Source organism: Caenorhabditis elegans, chromosome V (genome assembly GCF_000002985.6).
Source record: "Caenorhabditis elegans chromosome V".
Classification (NCBI taxonomy): Eukaryota; Metazoa; Nematoda; class Chromadorea; order Rhabditida; family Rhabditidae; genus Caenorhabditis; species Caenorhabditis elegans.
Window position 1 is genome coordinate 2,024,703 of NC_003283.11, and position 11,795 is coordinate 2,036,497.

At 36.1% G+C, this 11,795-nt stretch overlaps 4 protein-coding genes across 5 annotated transcripts; 1 reads left to right on the forward strand and 3 right to left on the reverse strand.

Moving 5' to 3' along the window:
- On the reverse strand, positions 1–3,185 carry srab-13 (Serpentine Receptor, class AB (Class A-like); the record flags this gene model as incomplete). Its single annotated transcript, NM_071152.3, has 6 exons — positions 1–164; positions 807–999; positions 1,095–1,208; positions 1,976–2,213; positions 2,258–2,338; positions 2,965–3,185. The coding sequence occupies 6 exons, from the start codon at positions 3,183–3,185 to the stop codon at positions 1–3; spliced, it is 1,011 nt and encodes a 336-aa protein (NP_503553.2).
- Positions 3,186–5,474: 2,289 nt separating this feature from the next.
- On the forward strand, positions 5,475–5,705 carry F59A7.12 (DUF4357 domain-containing protein; the record flags this gene model as incomplete). The annotated part of the gene is made up of 1 exon (NM_001038403.3): positions 5,475–5,705. One exon carries the CDS (start codon positions 5,475–5,477, stop codon positions 5,703–5,705), a length of 231 nt encoding a protein of 76 aa, NP_001033492.1.
- A 99-nt stretch (positions 5,706–5,804) lies between these two features.
- Positions 5,805–6,852, reverse strand: hil-6 (Putative histone H1.6). The gene is made up of 2 exons (NM_071153.4): positions 6,546–6,852; positions 5,805–6,299 (listed from the first exon to the last, which is right to left on the reverse strand). Exons 1-2 carry the CDS (start codon positions 6,771–6,773, stop codon positions 5,955–5,957), a joined length of 573 nt encoding a protein of 190 aa, NP_503554.1. The 5' UTR covers positions 6,774–6,852; the 3' UTR covers positions 5,805–5,954.
- Positions 6,853–9,089: 2,237 nt separating this feature from the next.
- On the reverse strand, positions 9,090–10,943 carry srab-23 (G protein-coupled receptor; the record flags this gene model as incomplete). Of its 2 annotated transcripts, none has more annotated exons than NM_071154.2 (6): positions 9,090–9,184; positions 9,230–9,422; positions 10,038–10,235; positions 10,330–10,483; positions 10,531–10,611; positions 10,717–10,943. In NM_071154.2, the coding sequence occupies 6 exons, from the start codon at positions 10,941–10,943 to the stop codon at positions 9,090–9,092; spliced, it is 948 nt and encodes a 315-aa protein (NP_503555.2). The 2 variants fall into 2 exon arrangements, with proteins under 2 accessions (NP_503555.2, NP_001300241.1); NM_001313312.1 differs by having other exon boundaries at positions 10,717–10,928.
- Positions 10,944–11,795: the final 852 nt, after the last annotated feature.

The window sequence follows — 11,795 nt, forward strand, 5'->3', positions numbered from 1 at the left end:
TCAATTCAACTGTTTCTCAAACATTTGAAAATACAAATCAGTATGCACGGCCTGTCCTCGTAGAGCCATTGTGATGTTCCTCCGCTGCTCACCATCGATGGTCCGTAACTTCCAGTAGACAGCGATACAGACAATCATACCGTATAGTGGAATTGCGTGGGTCACTGAAAACATAGGCATTTTGAAACTTTAAAATTATTGTTAACACCAAATATTTATAATGTGAAAAATTATAAATTTGTCTAAATTATCCTTTTTCTCCAATTTGCAAAAAAAAAACTCAGAAGGGAGAATATTATTTTTGGATTCCCGCGCAAAGTAATTTTACTGAAATATTTTTTCCCAAAAAAAATTATATTGATGGAAAATTTTTGATTTTCGGCACATGGTGTCAGGCTGTCCTATTACTGTTTGAATTACAAAAAATGCGGGAGTTTTTGCCAAAAAAAGTGATGTCAGCACGCTCATAATCATAGATCAAACCGAAATGGGACACTCTGCCACCATGTGTTTTTTGCAAAAAAAGAAGATTCAGCTAATTTCTTTTAGGTGACTGTTTTAGGTGGCAAGCATTCTTTACGGAAAAATGTTTGAAAGTGTTAAATTTCAAATCATAAAACTAGATCTCTCATTTGCGCGGGAATTTGAAAATGTTATAGTTCAATTCTTTTTAAATTTTTTTTACTGTGATATACATACATTCGGTAAATTGGTAATGATTTCTGTCATTTGGAGCAGAAAAACAAATAGCTATTATTAGAATTTCAGCAAAAATCATTGCTTCACAGAAAGCGTTGAAAACTCACTTTCAATAATTGCCATATAATTTGGCTTTGAAAAATGCGAAGAAACCAAATGAAGGAACATCAGACCCGCTGTTATCAGTGATACCATCAAACAGTTGTAACTAATGAAACATTTCAAGGCGATGAAAGATCGTCTTCCCTGATCCAGTGTGTATCTTGTGCTCAAATTGATATCCACCACTTCTCGAAGCTTCTGGAAAAAACTTTTTCGAATCCATTAGGTAATTAGCCGCGTAAAACTCAAAACTCGGCCATCAACTTTTTTTGCGGCCACGCTTTCAAACTCACCTTATTTTTTATTTCAAGACATCTGAATATCAGAATAGAAACTATATGTGATACAATTATTAACAGCAATGGAATATACGTCTCGTTGGTTGAAATAGTACTTGATACGAGTGTCTGAAAATTCAAGCATTGCTCAACATGTGTAGTTTATAGTTTTTAGCAGGGGTGGGCTTTAAACGATTTTTTCCGGCAAATCGTCAAATTGGAAAATTGCCGGAATAGAAATTTTCGGCAAAACGACAAATCGGTAAATTGCCGGAATAGAAATTTTCGGCAAACCGGCAAATTACAGGAATAGAAAATTTCCAACTAACCAGCCAACCTGCGAATTGCCGATTTGCCGAATTCGCCGCAAATACGGCAATTGCCGAATATTTTTGGAAAATTGTGGTTCTGCACATTTTTTTTTGAAAATCTCCAAATTTCTTTCGGCAAATTGCTATTCGGCCAAGGGCAAATTGGCAATTTTCCTAAAATCTAAATTTTTGGCTAATCGGCAAATTGGCAAATTGCCGGAAATGAAAATTGCCGGCCAATTGGCATATCGACAAGTTGCCGGTGTCTAAAATTACCGGAAAATTGGCAAGTTGCCGGATTTGAAAATTACCGGCAAATCGGCATATTGCCGCTTTGCTTCTTTAGTCGGCATATTGCAGCTTTGCCAAATTTGCCAGAAAAATGCCAACTGCCGAAAATGTTCCGCAAATTGTGGTTTTGCACATTTTTTTGGAAATTTCAAAAGTTTTTTCGACAAATTGGTGTTCGGGCAAACCTGCAATTTGCCGAAAATCTAAATTTTCGGCTAATCGACAAACCGGCAATTTGCCGATTTGCCGCCAAGCCCCTGATTTATAGTTTGTAGTTTGTAGTTTGTAGCTCACCTGGCAATAGAAAAAAGTGAAACTAGCTGGACGAAACGCTGCATGAATATATCTTGTTGTAAGATAAGCAATCGCTAAGGCAATCTGAAGTGCTCCCAGTAGAACCCCGTAATTTATCGAGCAATTCTCATAAGCCCGATTGTAACCAACCGCGATCAGTCTCTCAAGGATTATTGAAAGCGGGGTCATCGAAATAAGCGCCTGCCCCGAATTGTAGAAAAATCGTAAGATGAGACATCTGAAAAGGGAAAATTCGAGGAGCTTGAGGTTTTTTGTGCAGACCTATAGAAATTTGGAAGAATGTCACAGCCATCAGTGTGAGGGTGAAAATAATTGAAAAGGTCCAGCGTGTGCAGGGAGAACCTAGAATTGGTCATTGTTACTTTTTTGAAGTATCGTCTGTAGAAATATGTATTTGAAGTTTCTAGAGTGCTAAACGTTGTTTTTTTATTGATTTCAAAATTTTTGTTTAATTTCTGAAATTATTTTTTTTAAGGCAAAATGTAAAAACTCAGTATTTGCAGGCACGGTTTCGGGACCTGATGCCTACCTGAACCCTGCCCGCATCACACCGGCTCCTTGGCATATTTTATGCAGTTTAACGTGAATTTTCAAATTTCAAACTTTCTACACGGACTTTCTATTTTTATCAGTTTATTCGAGAGGCAGGCGGAGGTCGCCTTAAAATCAGGCAGGCAAGAATTTTAACGCCTACATGAAAATCCTAGGATTTCAATTAATTTTAGTTAAACATTATAATTAAATTTAATTTAGATTGCAACGGTATTTGGAAGGCTCGAACCTGCAATAATGCTCGAATGATTAAATAATTCACATTTTTGTGAATTTTGCAAAAATTCAAAAACTTTAACTGAAAATTTTGTTAAAAAGTGTTTTTTTTCCAAAATTCAATTTATTTAAAAACCAAACTTTTAAACCCAAAACTTGCTTATAATTTTATTTTTCAAAGGGATAGACAATAGTCTTACCTCCCAAAACAATGAATGAGTAGCCCTCCTAGATGAATAATAACTTGCAACTGCGTATTTTTATGGAATAACCTTCGAGTCCAACAATAAAAAAATGAGTATCCAATTATCGGGAATGATGGAAGCATTATGAACCAGTTGATAAGTAGGGATAGCCGTAGTTCAACTGATTTAGAGTAGGTCAACATTGTTTCGCAAACTGTTGAGTTTACAGTCGTCATTGAATTGAACAATATTTGTCTTAAATCTAAATACAAATTATATTATTTGATGATGTAGCAAAAAAAAAGAAGATCAAAAAAATTGTGCCAAAAGACTCAAAATCGGGCGAGAGTCATATGATTCTGACCGCAAAAAGGGTAAAGCAGAAAAAAAGCAAAAATTTTCAAAACTGATGTGTCATAGTTAGTCAAACCCAGTGATTATGCTTTTAGATTTTTAGGTGAAAAAATCAAAAAATTATTGTTCTAGGTTGTTTTTTCGAAAATCTAATTTCTATGGTTTCCGATTTTTCGATTTTTGAATAAATTAAATATTCTTCATTTTATTTAATTTCTCGATATTCATAACAAAAAAAAATCAAAAATCAATATTTTTCTAAGCGAGAAATTACCGTACCCTATAACGGTACACATTATTTCTTTCAAAATTTATTATTAGGACTCAGAAGAAATTTCCTGTTGAAACACGTGGTGCCAGGCTGTCCTATTGCGATTTGATCTACAAAAAATGCGGGAATTTTTTGCTCAAAAAATGTGACGTCAACACGTTCTAAACCATGCGAAATCAGTTGAGAACTCTGCGTCTCTTCTCCCGCATTTTTTGAAGATCTACGTAGATGAAACCGAAGTGAGACACTCTGGCACCACGTGTTGAAAATGATATGCGACTGTGCTCCAAATGACCAAATAAAAACGCTCCGCTCTGATATTTTAAAATGTTTGATACTGGATGAAGTTAGAAAAAAACTTCAATCAAAAATTTACGTTTGTCGCCAATACCTAACGAGACCCTACTTCCTGGTGCGGCGAGTTTAAATTTCGCCGTGGAGCACGTTTGCACTTTGATTTCAAAAGCCTCTGAAGGATTTTCTGAAACTCGCTTCGAAAATTATTTAGCAAAATAATTCAATAGTTAACTTTAAATTAAAAAAATTACGAATAACATTTTTAACTGAAACCAACAAATTCACTATTACTACAAAATGTGTCTGAAAGTAAAAAAGTCATAGGATTAGGAGATAGACGGCATACAATTTTTCGGTTGGCTGGTTTTGTACTTTTGATCAGAAAAAGGGAACATTGTTTTATTAGTCAAATATCCTATTATGATGTGATAATATAAAAAAGACTGATCATTCAAAGTTCAAAATGTTTTTCTAAAAAAATCTAATAAAATCTAAAGACCCAAAAAAAACCAAAAATTAGTCATTTATAATGATTTTTGCGTGTAGCAATACCGTTTGGCACAAAAATATTTCAAGATGTCTGATAGCCAATAAAAACATTCAGTTGTCTTATGACCAGACCCCCAAAAACAAACAAGCAACGGAAATTGAACTTTTTTTCAGTTATACATATGTCTAGTCTATCATCTGACGCATTGTATATCTACTTCAAAGGTATTAATTATGTTTTCACATTTTTACAGCGCCTCCAGCCGGGAGTGTAGAGCAAAAAAGACTTTGGGGCGCGGGCGCGCAAAAAAAAGCCAAAAAACATTTAAAATCGTATTCTCGCTTCTAAACTAAAATGGGTCGGCGGCAAATTAGGCGAATCGGCGAATTGGCGGTTTGCCGATTTGCCGGAAATTTTCAATTCCGGTAATTTGCCGGTTTGCCAATTTGCCTCTTGCGGGATATCAATATGCCGGAAGTTTTTAGAGGGAATTTTTATAAGGCGAAAACACTTAAAACTGTGTCTTTTTGAAACTTTTTTCCAGTTTTTTGAAAAGATATTTTCAAAAAATTCGCTTACTTTTCAAAATAAACGTAGGAACATTCATAGGATGCATACAATTTTGCCAATTAAAATTGAAATTCTAAAATTTCCAAAAACTTGCAAAACCACATTTTGCTGAAAAATTTTGACAATTTCCGATTTCCGGCAAATCCGGCTTGCCCTTCTTCACGTGGCAAAATTTTTTTTTGTTTTTTTTTCAGTCTGAAAAACCAAAAAACCCCAAAAATTACAGCATTGACAACGACACTCCGAAATAACCACTGCTCGCCCTCTTTAACGTAAAACATTTTCAAAATATTAAAAACCAGCAGATCATGAGAATGCCTACCGTTCTGGCGCGCGAATATCTCGTAGCAAAGGCACCGAAATCTCTCATTGCTCTCTCGCGCCTGAAATTAGGCATTCTCATAAACTGATGGTCTTTTTATTAATTTATTATCATTATTTCTTTTCCAATTTGAACTCGAAAATTTCCATTTTAAAAAATTTGAAACATCTATGTTTATTCAAAAATGATTTTTACAGATTTCTGAAAAGAATTGCGAAAAAATGTCAGCTCCAGGCGCCAACACCAGCCATCTCGTGCTCATTGGAGGTGAAGGTCGCACCTACGTTCTGCACACGGAGCCGGGATCTACGACGGTGGTGACCATCCGTCACACAAGAGCCGCTGCGCTGGTGATGGTGAAGAATGCCGGGAGACTTGGTGAAGGCGAGGATCGGGAGAAGGATGGATGGGAGATGCAGCCCTCAGCATCTTCGACGACGAGTTGTGGATAGTGCTGATCCTTGCACATTTTCACTCATTCGATAGTTGATTTTTATTTTCTAAATGAAAATAAACGTTATGTTTTAACGAGCTTCTAAAAGAGAAAACACTGTGTTATTAACTGATTTATTGGAAGGTATTTTGGTGAAAATCGAACAAATTATTAAATGCAGAAAAACCAGTATTAGGGGCACCTACAAGAGAGGGAGGTATACTAAAATGGTGAGATCGAATTAAATTTGATAAATCACACAATGGTATTAGGCTTTTAGAGCAGCGGTCTTTTTGGCTGGCTTGGCAGCAGCCTTCTTTGGAGCAACTTTCTTGGATGGGGACTTGGTGGCCTTCTTGGCAGCTGGCTTGGCGATCTTCTTTGGTGACTTGGCCTTCTTCACCTTGTCTCCGGTCTTCTTGGCGACTGTTTTCTTGACAACTGTCTTCTTAACCTTCTCCCCGGTGGCGGCCTTTTTCACCGTTGGCTTCTTGGCGGTGGCGGCAGTCTTCTCAGCGACACGGAATCGCCCGGTGGCTCCAGTTCCGACGGTTTGGACGAGGGCCTTGCTGGCAACTCCCTTTTTGAGGGCAGATCGGAGGTTGGAGTTAATCTCGAATAAAATTTTTATTTTTAAAAATAAATTTAGTGAATGCTGGCTTAAAAATTAGCGAGAAAATCGATAACTTTTGTCCCTGTGACGTCCGAGAAAATTTTTTAAAAAAGTGAATGCCACGTCGGCAAAGGGAAAAATCGATAATTTTGACTTTTATCCATGTGGACATTTCAATTATTTTAATCCAAAAATCAATTAAATTTCGATTCGAAATATCTTTATTTAATTTTAAAAAAAACATACCTTTTTAACTTGATCTCCGAGCTTGTAGTTGGCGGTGATGTATTTCAGGATAGCAATCTTCGAGGATCCCTTGCGCTCCTTGAGGCTGCTGATAGCGGCAGTGACCATATTGATGAATGGAGGATGAGCAGCAGCGGTCTTAACCTTTGGCACCTTGGTAGCGTTGGCTTTTGGAGCCTTGGTTGGGGTCTTCACAGCTGGAGTCTCGGCAACGGCGACGTCAGACATTGTTGAACGATGAGTAGACAGACACTTGGAAAGTGATGGTGAATGGTGGCTGCCTGCCAACCTTACAGTGCTGGCCAAAAAGATATCCACTTTTAGTTTTTTGACGATTTTGTTATTTTTTCCGATGAGTATAACTCAAAAACTAAAAATGCTATCAAAACATTTTTAACTGGGAAAGTATAGTCCGTGATCAGGTGTATATGTTTTTACATGTTTGAAAAAATCAAAAAAATTGTGACAAGTAATAAAGCGGCCGACATCTCGTGAGTCCATTTTTGATGATGGTTACTAAAACGACTGTAACTCATGAGCTATATTTTTAATGAAAGGTTTGTGAAAGTAATACGATGTTTATATAATTTTTCACTGTTTGCACATTGTTACTTTTTTAGAAATCCGCAAGGAAAAAAGATAGGAGAGTTTAAAGAGGAACTGTGTAGGGGAATTTCGAAAACATTTCTCATAAACAGTGGATGATTTGTTCTGAATTTTATTTTTTGGTTAGTATATAGTTTAAATATCATAACTACATTAGTTCTTCACAAAAATGATTTAAAAAAATTTTTTCAATCCAAGAATCCTGATTTTTGAATATGCCGTCTAAACAGTGTCTTGTGAGGCACTAGTTTCAGCTCGCATATTTTTTTAAAATCGAGGTTTCAGGATAACGTTAATATGTGAAAACAGTGAAAATATATATAAACATCGTATTACTTTCACAAACCATCTTTTAAAAATATAGCTCTTGAGTTACAGTCGTTTTAGTAACCATCATCAAAAATGGGCTCACGAGATGTCGGCCGCTTTATTACCTATCACGATTTTATTGATTTTTTCAAACATGTAAAAACATATACACCTGATCACGGGCTATACTTTCCCAGTTAAAAATTTTTTGATAGCATTTTTAGTTTTTGAGTTATACTCATCGTAAAAAATAACGAAATCATCAAAAAACTAAAAGTGGATATCTTTTTGGCCAGCACTGTATATACTCGTCCTCTACCACTCTGTAGGGACACATCTCCCGCCTCTTGTCCGGCGCCGAATGCAAAAAGGCACGAAAATTGATGTTGGTTTACTAAATCGCACGTAACTTGCTTGATTCTCAACGGATTTTATTTTCTTTTTGGAATCTTAAAAAGGATTAGTTCAGCTACAGATCCAATCAAAACTCAAAAATTTTACCCTAAAACTGAATTAACTAAAACAGTTCAAAGTTGATAAACATTTTTCAATTTGACGGTTGTCATTCAAATCACCTGTTAAGAGTGGAACCTGAAGATTTTGACTTTTTAAGTTCATTTTCTGATAGAAAAATATTTGCTGTTTCTGAATACATGCGTTTTGTGTGGACCTCTATCGAATTTCTATTTTTTAAACCTTGGTAAAGTCGAACTTGCATATGACCTGTAACTTTGCCCTCTAATTTCAGAAATATTTCAGCTACAACATACACTTTAATTTACATCATTAGAGAGCCCAGATATTTCTCTTTCGAAAAAATATTAATGCACAAAATTTGGTTCAGGTATCGCCGAGAACGAGGTGCTGAAAGAAAATTTGTCGGGTCAATTTTTTGATGTGCGGGCGCAAAGAGAGGAATTCTACCGCCGGGAGAGAATGAAAATAATAGTAATTTTCAAAATTATTGTTCAATTATTATACATGAAAACTCAACAGTATAGTAAAAGGAAAATAAATAAAATTTGTCATATTACACTTTATAAAATCTGAAGCTCTAGTTGCATCTACAATTTCATTATTTTTTGTTTTTTTGTTTTTTTTTCGGGATATACGAGATTGTTTTCAAGTTTGCCAGTTTTCCACACTAATTCCAGCAATTTTCAATAATTTTGGCCCAAAAAACCATTCAAAAGTTCCGGTTAAGCCTGTGTTTCGGTAAATACAAAGTACATGCTAGAATAACAATCAACTGTGAGTCATTGTTTTTAACCAAAAAAAATAGATTTCGTTTTCCGATTCAAACTATTCAGAACATTTCCATGCGTATTTTGGAAATGTGATCATGTTTTTGCGCGACTTCTTTAATATTCTAAAAAACAATGTATTTCTCCAGATAAAAAGTTCCAACGCGTGAAGTCAGAAAGGCCCATTTCGCTCTGATCTACGAAAAATGCGGGAGAAGAGACGGAGACATTTCATTTGATTTCCCATGGTTAAGAGCGTGCTGACGTCACAATTTTTCTGGAAAAATATTCCCGCATTTTTGTAGATCAAACTGTGTTTCGTAGATCAAATCAAAAATGTTCCTATAAAAGATAGGATCTAATATATGGTTTTCCCATAATTCCATCAAAACAGCTGTCGGCACAATGCTCGGCAGGTACGAGTTATCTGATAGACTCCGACAGAAACTGCGATACCGTAGAGAGGAAGAATGTGGACAGCTGGAAAACGTGATAAGTTTGAGCTGAAAACATGATTTTCATTACCTTCCACCAACGCAATATAATTTGGCTTGGACAAAGACGAAGAATTGAAGTGAAGAGTTGTTGTGACCACTGATAAAGTGGCAAAAACCAAGGTGTTGCAGTTGACCAGAAGTTTCAGAGCCCGAAGGGAACGAATACTTTGGTCCAAGTTGAAGCGAGTGGACAGGGAAAGGCTCACCGAGTTTCGTAAGGCCTGGGGGTAAAGATTAAAAAACAGCAATTTTCGGACCACAAATTCGGTAAATCGGCAAATCGGCAAATAACCGGTTTGGCAATTTGCCGGCAATATTTATTCCGGCAATTTTCCGTTTTGCCAATTTGCCGGATATCAATTTGACCGAAATCGTTTAGATGGATTTTTTATAAGACTGTACCTTTTTGATTTTTTCACCTTTTTTTGAAAAAATATTTTAATAGAATTTTTTTACTTTTCAAAATAGATGAAGAAACATTTATAAGATGCGGACAATTTCGCCGATTAAAATTGAACTTCTGAAGTAAAAAAGTTCCGGCAAATCGACAAATTGCCGGAATTGAAATCTCCGAAAAATTGGCTAACTGGCAATTTGCCGATTTGCCGGAAAATAATCGTTTGCCGCCCACCCCTGTCTCATACAATTTTATTCAATGTTTTAAAACAAAAATTAAAAAGTTGTTTCTTGGGAAAATACGACGCAGGGGTGTCCGGCAAACCTCAAAATTTGCCGAACTCAGCAAATTTGGCTTATATTTTTTTCTAATAATTGCCGAGCTCGGCAAATTTGTTGCACACCCTTGAGCACGAAAATTCCTCAGCCCCTGTCCTAACCTTGTTCTTCCTCAATAAAAGTTCAAAAACTATTCTTGAGGCAATTTGGCCAATCATAACTGCATACAACGGAGCAATGACAAACCACACGGATCCAGTTGACGAAGCAATTGTCTGACAGTAATATAGCTTCTGGTCCCCAGGTGTGAAAGCTGCGTGGAAGTACATGCTGAATAAGTAGCATGTGGCTAGAAAAATCTGCAAATAGGAATTTGTGGCAATGTACTTGGTAATTTGGGAAGGACACTCTAAATTCATATGTACATTTGCAAAAAAAAAAATTAGTAACTACCTGCAAAAACACTAGAAGCACTCCAAAAAATTGTCCACAATACTCATAAGTTATCGAGTACTTTAAGGCAACAATCCTCTCGATAACCAGCGCCACGGAGCACATTGAGGACAATGCCAGGCCGACATTATAGAATCCACGAAGTATGAGGCACCTGTGAAATTTATTTCAAAAAATTAGCATTTTCAATCAATAATTTACCTATAAAAATTCGGTATAATTTCACATGGGTCCTGCCAATTTCCGAAATACGCAACAAGATCAGTTGAATGTAGGCCGAGTCTAAACTAACAAAAAAGTAAGTTGAAAATTGCTAGCGGATGTAAGAAGCAGCGTAAATCGGCACGAACTGCGGTAGGCAGGCCTACCTGACTATCCAAAACGTACCTTCCAATTGAATGTAGCAAAAGACCAAAAAGAGGAACAAGTATTTGAAGTTGAGTGTTTAAGTGAAATACATGCTTTGTTGCAATAAAAACCATACTGTAGACAATGTTTGGTATGGCAAATATGACGATTATCAAGTTTAACCCAAGAGATGCTTGTAGAGCTCTGGATGTGGCAAATTCTGCCATTTTGGAGCAATCTGATGAGATCATTTTCTCTGAAAACATTTTTGAAATAAGCAAAAAATTGTGGAACTTATAAAAAAATTTAAAACGCCATCATATTCAATCCAGGGGTGGGCGCCAAATGATTTTTTTTCCGGCAAATCGGCAAACGGGAAATTGTAGGAATTAAAATTTATGGTAAATCGGCAAACCGACAACTTGTCGATTTGCCGAGATTGCCTGAAAAACGGCAATTGTCGAAAATTTTCGGCAAATTGGAGTTTTGCACATTTTTTTGAAAATTTCAGAATTTCAATTTTAATTGACAAAATTGTACGCAATCTATAAATGTTCCTACATCTATTTTAAAAAGTAAGCAACATCTATGAAAATATCTTTAAAAAATTTCAAATGGGCACAGTTTTAAGTGTTTCCATCTTATAAGAAATCCTCCTAAACACAATTCCAGAAAATAAATATTCGGCAAATCGGCAAATCGACAAAATGCCGGAAATCAAAAATTCCGGCAAATCGGCAAACCGACAATGTGTCCGATTTGCCGAATTTTCGGGAAAATAAAACTGCCGCCCCAACGTGATATCTCTTCAATGCCTATCTCGTGCCTACCTGCCTATAAGCTATTTTCGGCGTTTAGGCGTAAAGTCAGGTCTTGATCAATTTATTTCTCATTTTTATCAGTTCATCAAAAGTTCAACAGCAGAAGAAAAAACAATTCCCGTGTACCTTGACAATAGGCAGGCAGGAGGTAGGCAATGCTTTTTATGTGCACATGGAGAGGAAGCAGATACGATGTGTTAACCTGGTATGTTTTCAAATACTCAAAATTTTCAAAACTCGCATAATTTCACTGAATACATTCCATGGTTATGTCTAGGTACTTAGAATAAAAATTAT

What these genes read in the sequence shown, in the direction of transcription:
- hil-6 (NM_071153.4), bottom strand. Translation starts at nt 6,773, where the DNA reads ATGTCTGACGTCGCCGTTGCCGAGACTCCAGCTGTGAAGACCCCAACC. An exon ending in TCGGAGATCAAGTTAAAAAG is followed by an intron (nt 6,300 to 6,545) that starts GTATGTTTTTTT and finishes ATTTTATTCGAG; the next exon opens with ATTAACTCCAACCTCCGATC.